Here is a 10704-nt window from a genome sequence, read left to right as displayed (position 1 = left end):
TCTTATAAGAAGAATTGCACAACGACAGCTTTTTATCTCACAATCATAATTTTACTGTTTTGTAACATACAACAGAAATTAATATAAATATAAATAAATATTGTTATTGTTATTACTGGTATATATTTTTTACTTCAAAAAAATGACAAGACAGACATCATTAGGTGACAGATTACAGGGGAGACATTAATTTACTTTTTAATTCAGTTGTTACAAACTGCAACACATTTGTTGTATTTACCTGTAACTGGACCGATGTCAGACTTACTTCAATTTCTCTGCAGATTCTGCAGTTTCTATGGGTCTCCAATGGCTGCTTGATATTACCAAGGAATCCCAATTCATTTTGAAAAGCTAAAATTTTAAAGACAATATCTTATATTAGCCAAGAAAATGTGTAATGGAAGAGGCAGGACATGTAAGAACAAAATTAAAGCATCAACTCAGTAAAGTAATATATGAGCATATACAAAAAAAGTACAAAATAAATAGTACATTTAATGACAAAACCAAATACACGGACATGTTGAATCTAAAAACAAAACAGCAATAAGTAAATAAATAAATAAACAATCCCTTTAGGTTATGTCAAACTACTAAATAACATCAAACTTAAAGGACCATACCATATGTTTATTCATTAAAATTAACCAGTCTCACCATAATGCCCATTTAGTTCTGGATTCGTCTCTATGAACACGTCTGAGAGCTCCAGAAATACCACTTAATGGACCTGGTGAAACTGCTGAATGATCTCCACGTCTCAACTTTCAAACAAACATGGACAAAAAGTCCGTAAAGTGCTCAGAAAACAATTTTTTTTAAAAATTGTGCAACAAACAGAAAAATTCCTCTTGATGAGGAAAATCATTTTCTAAGAATTAAATCTTTGACTACTTCCTCAACAGCTGCTTCAAGCCACCGGCTACCTCTCTTGAGCATTTTTCAAGTCTCTCTATGATTTTAAACCATAGTATAATAATTTAAAACTGATTGGAGAGTGAAACGCCTCTAAGTACGGGAACGATCCTCTAACTATCAGGACAGTCCCCCAAGGTGTGCTTCTTGGTTCCAGCTGGGGTTAACAATGCAACTAAAGTGTGCACTGAAAAAGCGAAAGAGCTGTGACCTCAAGCAAAATGAAAGGAGAGGCAGCAAAATCTGTGATTGTGAGGAAAATGTATTAGAACTTAGCTCTAAGAAGAAACAGAAGGCTTCTGCATTGTTGGATGCAGATTTCAAAGCAGAGTTATCTGAATAAATCTTCACAGTGTGCATGGAGGAATGAACCAGCTGTGGTTCGGTGTACCGTGGCCAGGATCCCAGGAAGGATATGGCCAGTTTACGTTCACGTATTGGTCCGTTGCTGGGGTTTGTCATGTTACAGGTCAGTATTTACAGTGGGACCGTTTAGTGTAATTAATGATGACATTCGGCGTAACTAAAGCCTCAGTGTCATGACGCTGCATTCTTGTCATATGGGACAGTTGGACACTATGACGCCACTGACAAACTACTCATTTGATCAGTTCTCTGTTTATAGAAATCTATTTTCTCAACCTGATGAAAGTGAATCAGGGTCAGCCACAGAATGCTCTGCAGTACTTTCTGTCACATTCCTTTATGTAATGGCTCATTTTTGCCATCCTTCCCATATGCCACAAATACAGACAACCATGTCTCAATCTGGTTTCAGGAAGTGTTTAACTCTTCACTTTAATGAGACAGCCTGTCTGTCATATTAGCTTCAATCAAACGAGAAGATTGATATAGACCAGGCTGTAATTGCGAGCTTGCTTTCAGTCACGCTTGGTAAATACACCTAAGTGAGCAGAATGAAAGAACACTGAGGTGTTTCTTATGAATGATCCACTAACTGAACCTGAACTCTGAGCATCTACAGATATCAAGGGTAGTGTGATCTTAAAGGACATTCAAAAACAGAATGATGATTACGAGCAAAGGAAAATGGATACACTCATATATATCACACAAAAAAAGCTGATTACTGATTATTGCTTTTCTTGTTTATGCTTAATAGTTGCTTCATTGAGAGCAGAAACATGAGACTTTCTGGAGCAAATTCTGGTCTTCGAGAGACAGCGAGAACTAATAATCGAGGACCTTTCTCCTCATGGACAGATTTCAAACATCTACTCTCACAATATGAGTTTTCCACAACATGTCACACATTATAGAAGCTTTGTTGACAAATGAAAGTTTTTACACCTTACACACACACATACTAAAAAACTGAGGGCATTATAGACTACTTCCAGAACAGGCCTGCTGCAAGTTAAGGGCTACCATCTTCTGTAGTTGGGGTAAATTTAGATAGGAGTGATGTTTTAGGTAAACACAAGGCCTCTGCGTCCCTGATAGGACTGATTGCTGGTGACACAAATATTATACATGTTTAAAAAAAAATCTTAATATGAACGCAATGATTTATCATGGGTCATGCCTGTTCTCTTCTTGTACAGTCAGTCCAGACTGCGTTCATAATCAACTGTAACTAAATGTGTGCCCAGCTCTACAGTTAGAGTCAATTTAATCTGAAACCCCAGCCAGGAGATGGGAATGACAATCTTGGAAATCACTGTGCCAGGCTCGGAAAAAAAACCCAACAAAGCACATGAGATGCAAGACAAAACAAGTCAATAAATGAGTCCCAGAGGTACAGATAATCTTAAACTGGCTGTTTCCAGTCAAAAGCAAAGTTAATATAAACCTTTGCTTAAATCTTTCTTTCAAATATATGCAAAGACTTTAAAATGGAATGAATTAATATCAGTTTTACACACACAACAAATTGTTCTATTATGACACTCAGTGTTGATTTTTCCTTTCATCTGCCCCTGTCCTACATCACCTAAACAATGAACTCAAAACGGTGAAAGACCAAACACTTCCTGAAACCTGCAGCCTCAGTCGAGCCTGTTATGGAAGACGAGCATCGATCATCGATCACACTGAACTGAAACGTGTCTCTGTGGTTAGGTGGAACCCGGCGGTGTCACTGTGAGAGGAAGTAAGCTCTTCAGATTACTGTCTCTCTATCCGCTTTTTAAGAAGTAACAAATAGAGCCTCTTTCAGGCTGATGACGACCATGCAGTTTGGAAACTGTACAGATTACTGAATGGACTTCATCACAAGGAACTATGTAAACTTTCAAGTCAAGTAAAAAAAAAAAAAAAAACGAAACAAAAACAAAAAAACAAGACAGTACACCAAAGAAAAGAAGATTTCAAGTGAGCAACAGCAGCATTATGATAGTGTTCCTGTTTTCACATGCTCTACGGTCTGCTCTGCAGGCAGAGACGTGCAGCAACAAGAGTTGTGCCACTGACACGAACTCCTAGCTGGTAATGAACTAAACACTCCTTGGCATTAAAAATGTTTCTAGGAGTCAACCAATGTCTGCGTGTCGCTGACAGAACTCTTCCTCTGAACGTCTCAGGGCTACCATTGTCATAAACAGACCGTAGAAAAACAGTAGCTTATTACAATATAAATACTTGAATAATAAAAAGACAAGGGGTGCTTGATTCACTTTACCTTGATGTTTCCCCTCCTGAGACTGTTGAGGCGTCTGAAGTGGTAAATCAAGCACCCCTCAGATAGCTCAGAGATCTGAAAAGGACTTTCAAACATTTATTGTATGTACACGGTCAAAGCGTTGGGACAGCAAGCTAAAGTTAGTCTTTTTCTTTTTGCTGGTGTCGTTATTGTGGCGCACTCCAGTTTATCGTACTGCAGATGCCAAAAACACAACTCGAATGAACAGCAAGGCCAATTCCCCTCAAGATCACATCTGAATGACAAATGCATATTTATACAACAGATGGACCTACAGTATTAAAGACTAAAGGCAAGTATCAAGGCATTATCACTTTGTCCTGTCCGAACTCTGAAAGCACTTCTAGTCAGACAACAAATTGTAAGACACATTAATGAGCTGTGAAGACAAACTTTGTTTAACACACCAATTGTACCTGCAACACCGTGAACATTTACATGAGCTCAAATGATAATTTTATATAGACCAAGTGTTTATCTAAACTTTCCGAATGTTTGAAATCGGTAAGGGTTCAGAACATGTAAGGATTATGACCCTTTTTACAAGTTATTTCATCATATTTGTTGGAAAAAAAAAACATTTAGTTAGACTGCTGAATAATAACAAAGCAGCTCCCCAAATTGTAAAAATAGCAGTTCCCCAAATGGCCACTTGGGGCTGGCTCCAAAATCAAGTCAATGCCCACTGAATCCAACATTAAAATGCTTTTTTAATTTTAAAGATTTGATTTTGGTAGAGTTGGGTGGATCATCAAACATCGATAGTATTGATATCAACCCCGCTATTGATACTAGCGTGATAGAATGGATACTTTTGTTTCCACTTTCTAAGTCCAGTATGTAGCCCACTGAATTGTGATAAACAAATTATGTTTTTGGAAATGAAAAAATAAACCTCCAACATGCACCATGAAAAATGTCTGAAACCTTTTGTGTTGACTGTCACATCTGTTTTATTTTGATGTCTCCCAAAAAGTGAAAGGTGTGTTTTAAGTAGAGATGGCACGATACCACTTTTTAATGTCCGATACCGATTCCGATATTATAAATTTGGATATCTGCCGATACCGATATGAATCCGATATAGTGTATTTTGTAATCAATAAAACTGTTTTGTTTTTTTTTATAAATATCTTGCTGCATTTTGTATAAGTTCATACTCAAGTTTTAAAAAACAAGAGACTGAAGCTATTCTGTTATACCTGTATGCAAAAAATACACTCCACCCAAAACATTTTATAGTTCAGCAACACTGATCAATCTAATAAATTTAAACCTACACCATCCTCCCTAATCTGGTATTTTAAAGAGTACTTAGAGGAAATATTAAGCAACCTAACTAATAGGGTTGCCAACTCCCAGCAAAAATATTAGGGAACCACCCCCCACCCTTAATCAATGTAATCAACTTTAATTTAATGCAAGTGTAAGACAAATGCACAGAAATCAATTATTTTTCAATAATTAAATAGATTCAACATCTTTCTTCAACAGAATTGCAGACTGCACAGATGGCATCTTCCCAAAGGAAAAAGTCCTATAGCTTACTAGGGTGTATATTAGACTTATTAGTTACTATATAGAATAATGGATTTCTATACATTTAATCAGATGACCACTTTTGTTGTAAGATTCAGATAATTATTTATTCAAAGTTTTTAAATGACATAACAAAGAAAAATATTTCTTTGTGCCCCCATCTCCCTGTTAATGTCCAAACTGGCCCCCGACAAAACTTTGCTAGACCCGCCCCTGCACAGTTACCAGCTGTCAGCTACGTAGAAAAGGATCCTGGTGTTATTTGTCTCTCAGAAACAGTTCATAACTTCCCTTAAACTCATTCATGTCACCTAAAAGGTAAACCTGTTTCTCCATCACCTGTTCAGCTCTGATGATTCAGTAAGGACATCTCCTGGTTTCATCTTCATGTTTCCCTCTCACCACATATCCAAACCGATATCATGACCAGCAGCTTTCACAGCTGTGGCTCCAGAAAACCTCAGCTGATACTAGAAATTAATATTAAATCAAGTCTAACAACAGCTTATCACGCTTAAACGTGCTGCTGTTGTTTATCCGCTGGTCTCCTCTTTCTAGCACAAAGTGGGCGATAAACAAACAAGACGGACTTGAGGCAGAAAAGCCGATCAGCTGATCATTGATCAGTTTCATGTTTGAAGTAATAACAGGAGAGGGATGGGGAATGAATGAGAGAAGTAGAATTTAAAAAGAAGTGTGTCTACTTTTTAAATTCTAGCTGAACTACGGGACAAATCGCTTCCCTTTCGCCTCAATATGGAACTCTGATGGCCAGTCCAGCTGTGGCTCAATATATCAGTTGTTAAGCTTAATGTGGAAATACTATGCAAACATTCAGGGATGAACTTACACACTTGCTTTACTCCTCTGGGATAGTTTTCGCCGAGATGAACTGCCGCGGTTTGGAAGCACATAGCGAGGCTCCAAATGCTCCAACAGACCGCCGACAGGTCTCGCAGACAACAGCCGCTCTATCACGTGACACATACTGCTCCGATGCGACAAGCTGGGTTACCCCAAGTAGCACGTTTTGTGAGGTGATTTTGTGGTACTTCGTATCGGATTACATTTTTTTTTTCTCTCCGATATCCGATCCAGTAATTTAGGTCAGTATCGGACCGATACCGATACGTAATATCGGATCGGTCCATCTCTAGTTTTAATATATTGTTGAAAATAAAAGTCACAGTGATTTAGTGGTCATTAAAATGTGCTCTGGATTTGCATTAAGGATTTAATGATTTAATGATTCATCTGTAGGGTCATGACAAACTACTGCATTCTGTACACTAGTGTTAGTTAGTTGTGTCGCTTTGTAGCAATTAAAACCAAAAATCTGAAGTGTTTCCAAATAATGATAATGATGATCCGCTTAAAGCATGCCGGACATTTGAATTTTATATTGATGTCTGGTCTGTGTAGTTCATGTTTTGTTGTTACTCGTCCAGGTTACATCCAGGAAAAATCCAGGAAGCTGTGATTGGCACATGTAGGCAGTGATTCAGTGAGCGCTTGATTTGCTTTGTGTGCTATTGGCAGATGATACATTTGAGCTGTTAGGAGCCAAAATTGTGATCAAGATTAAAATTTAATTAACTGCAGCCCTAAGAACGGTGTTCAAAAAGCACCGTGTAGAGTTACTCTCATTATTAATCAGAGTCTTCATATTGATTTGAGATTTTAAATGCAACAGGATACATTTTTACATCGCTTGGCAACCGGTAAATCTTAAAAAATGAGATGAAATCATTAAAAGCACCAGCTTCGCCATCAATAAACATGCTACTCCCTTTGGGAAATCTCTGCAGAGCATGCCACGCATTTAAACTTCAGTGTAATATAAATTATTAAATTTAAATTCAGAGGACATTAATTCTTTCTAACTTGTAATTTTCTTCACATTGGGTAGCATGAGAGCTCATACAAATGGCCTCTTTTGCAGAATAACAGATGGCATAAATGTAAAAGACAAATCGCTGTATACTAATGTTTTATGGCACCTCTTTCTGCCATGCACACTTTCATGATGAAGCACTGATAAGCCACACTGCTCATCGTGCTCACCACGTATGGAAGCCCTAAGGTTAAATTCACTCAGCAATGCACACGACAGATGGGAGTGCTGCAATGAGGAGAGGACGTCTCATATTCATGTCGCCCAAATGACTGTGAAAACCTGCAGTTTGATCGCTGTCCAACTTTAGCTCTCTGTCCCATTACTTCCTTTTTTTGACACAGTTGGGATTTAGCGAGTCAGAAAGTGAAGTATTGGGCGTACAGCTCCTCTTCTTTTGTGACATATTCTTTGCTTTTTTCTGGATTCATCCGCACAGGGTCCAATGGTGTCGCAGAGTTGGCTTCAGGAAGGCTGAGGGAGGGAAGAAAAACATCTGTTAGAATAATGAGGAGGCAGAAGCTCGAGGACAGAGAAATGCTCTGTCAGGAATTCACAGGCTTACAGATGTATGCAATCAGATGCTCACAGATTTTTAGCTGACAAGCTCGGGAGCTTCACAGAACAGAAAATAATAGTGATTGCCTTGTTTGTTGTGATCGTTGGCAGCAGCCACTGTCAGAGCATAATGAGGGAGATCCAGTGAGTGCTCCTACTCGATGTCATACAAGTGAAGAAGTGGTGGTGTAATGTCCAAAATCCAGCATGGACATAGACTTAGACTGCCCACATTTAAGGACACATGCACAAAGGAGAGCTTGGGACTAAAACACCAAACCTAAAATTATAAATAACGCAAACTTCAAATCACCAAATCCTTTTTCTACATCCTGAATTGGACATGCCACCAGTGTACCATGGTGAGGTGGGATGCTCATTCACAAAATAAGTCTAAAAGAGAATCAATAGGACCTTTTTGCTATCAGGTAGCAATGCTGACCCCCTTCCCTCTGGAAACTAACGTAACTCCAATATTGGATTTTTAAGATCGATATCAATACTCGGTGATTTAAAAAATCTGATATTCCGACATATCAGCCGATACTTTCTTTCAGGCATACAATATACGAACAGATTTCCTTAATGTTTGCATGGTAATTTATTTACTTGTTTATTCTCTGCCCAAGTGTGCTCTGATTAGCTGCAGATTGCCCTCTAGTGGACAAACCTTTTAATGTCAACACTCTTACTATGGTAAAGACTTTTTCTCCTGTCTCTTTATTTTTGAACTTTTCATTTATAAGCCATTACAAATGCAAATACTGATATACTGACAAATAGTTAATATCGGTTTATTTATTGTCTCGCCTATAAGTTTTTTCATTGCTTATTCTGCAGATTTTGTGCAAGATACTTTGCAACCCACCTCCACCCCTCTGATACAATCACCATGCTTTCCTTGAATGTGTTAGCAGAAGAATGGAGTCCCAGAGCAGAGTGGTTACTGCTAAATGTAAATCACTGTAGATGTAAATGTACAGACACATATGTGTATTACTCAGGTGCTTCAGTTTCCATGCTATTCCTGAGCCTGCAATCAGTGCACAGGTCACTGGAAGTTTGGACATGTTGCATAAAGCTTGGGACACTTTAAATGAACAAAAACAGTTTTTGTTATAGTTGGCTGCTCCTTTTAGGGATCCATGGCATAACGGGTGGTGGCAATGATTGGTAACTGTTTAGATATAACAAGATTGCACAATACGAGCACAAAAGAAGCAGTAAAGTAAAAAAACAAAACAAAAACATGACAGACTTCAGCTTTAATCTAAACTGCAGCTCCATTACGAGATGGGAAAAAGTTGGAGAACTTTCAAACAAAGTCTGCGGTTCAGCTGCAGTTTATACCCTCGAGCCTCAGACCTCCCAATGATTTCTAATCAACGGCCGCAGCAAACAGAACTCCTTCATTTGTATGTCCACTGCCTTCTGTGGAGAGAACAAAGCCCAAAACTATTTCTTTCTCTTTCAAGTTTTACATTTGCAAGTTGCCGCAAAGCTTTCAAAGCAATCATTTGTTTGCCTCTTTGCTTCACTCCCAGTTTAAAGTCCCACTGAGACTGATTTGTAAGTGCACTGTCTCCGGGTTGGTTCTCATCTTTTTGTAAAATATTTTTTATTAACAACTGAGAGCAGATAGGCATTACAGCGAGGATTTACAGTGCATTTCAAAGATGATTTTGTCTTTGATAGCGCCACATTGAGAAAATGAAAAATGTGATGTTAATGTGCGTAATGCATCAAAAAGAGATTACATGTTCATTATTTTTGGGTGTTGACCCCGATCTAATGGAGCGAGGCTGCAGTGTTCCGTGAAATGAAAAGATCAATGCTGCACTCGGTATTAGCTCGGGCCTAAATTAAAATTATAAAAAGTAGAGAACAGAAAGAAAAAAAAAGAAAAATAGTTGTCTCTCATATTTCATCTCTGGACATTATCAGAATAAAAGAAAAAAAAAATAGGAGTAACAGCTGGTCCATAAGTACTGATCAAATATAAACCTCACCTCGGTTGAGGGTGAGGGGGTGAGGACAGAATGGAGGGAAACTAAGAAGTGAGGTGAAAGATTGGGACAGTGGAAGCAGCAGCAGACATCACATAATTCACTGCTTGAATATGTGAAGGTGAACGGTGGGCAGCAGTAGCAGAAATGCACTTTAGTTCTCACCTCCCGAAGCTCTGCAGGCCCTGATGCTGCACCACAGATTCCTGAGGATGAGGAGCATGAGGAAGAGCAAGGCTTGGCATGGGATGATGTGGAGGATGAGGAGAAGAAGGAGGAGGAGGAGGAGGATGCTGAGGAAGAGGAGCAGGAGGATAAGGGCTGAATAGGGGAAGGGGTTTCCTAAGTCGGGGGAGGGATCTCTGGAGGGGGGAGTTAGGAGGCGCAAAAGGGCCTCCTGATCCTACCTCCTCCACCTCCCGTCCCTCCTCTTCCTGTCCTTCATGAGTCATGGTGGGAGGGCTGACGAATCGGAGAGCTGAATGGCTAGGAAAGCTGGTGAAGCGGTGATCTGATTGGCTGCCTGTTTTTGACTACAGACACACATAGAGAGGCGAGACATGAATGCCGGCTATCTTTAGCTAACTCAGATCAAACTACTAACTGGTTTTAACAACGTGCCTGTCATGCTGTGTAGTTTCCATGGTAACCAAAGTGGTTAAAGCTATTAGCATCATCTCAGATAATGACCTTTAACCTAAACTTGCATCCCTGCCTAAGCAAATCCAGTGAAGAGCAGGAGTAAAGTGCTTATACGCATCTTTCAAATTCCAGTCTACTAAGTGTGATCAAAAGTTCTGTGATTCCACTCATAAAAAGCGGAAACCTTACCTGATATAAAATGAACTGTGATCCTCTTCAAGGACTCTCCTCGTGCAGGTCTGGACTAACTCCAGTACCGTTCCTGGTATTTTAAGATTACTTCCTATTCGATTCAGGTATTAATGTTGGATCTGTTCCACTATATCAGTTTCATTTTAAGGAAGACAATGACGACACAGGGAGTCAAAACTAACTAGTGTTATGCAAAGTTTGCATTGGTATGGCCAATAAAACTGTTTTCAGTGCACTTTGAGTGAGTATATTAAGGTACACCATGTTTTTCTTCCTCAGATGTGTCAACGCTG

At 39.0% G+C, this 10704-nt stretch overlaps 1 protein-coding gene across 4 annotated transcripts in view; it reads right to left on the bottom strand.

The window, feature by feature from the left end:
- Nucleotides 1–75: 75 nt before the first annotated feature.
- The window catches only part of LOC134621351 (protein FAM184A-like), a 72563-nt gene continuing 61934 nt past the window's right edge, over nucleotides 76–10704 (bottom strand). For 2 of the 4 annotated variants that reach the window (XM_063467808.2, XM_063467809.2), the window contains exons 23-24: nucleotides 9985–10110; nucleotides 7389–7487 (exon numbers count right to left, since the gene is read on the bottom strand). In XM_063467808.2, the coding sequence (XP_063323878.1) occupies nucleotides 7479–7487; nucleotides 9985–10110 (135 nt within the window). In that variant the 3' untranslated portion in view covers nucleotides 7389–7478. Of the gene's footprint in view, nucleotides 7488–9742; nucleotides 10111–10704 lie in introns of all 4 variants that reach the window. The other 2 variants (XM_063467811.1, XM_063467810.2) reach the window with 2 other exon arrangements.

Source organism: Pelmatolapia mariae, linkage group LG23 (genome assembly GCF_036321145.2).
Source record: "Pelmatolapia mariae isolate MD_Pm_ZW linkage group LG23, Pm_UMD_F_2, whole genome shotgun sequence".
Classification (NCBI taxonomy): Eukaryota; Metazoa; Chordata; class Actinopteri; order Cichliformes; family Cichlidae; genus Pelmatolapia; species Pelmatolapia mariae.
Note: the sequence above shows the minus strand (reverse complement) of the source record. Positions and strands in the feature narration are given on the sequence as shown.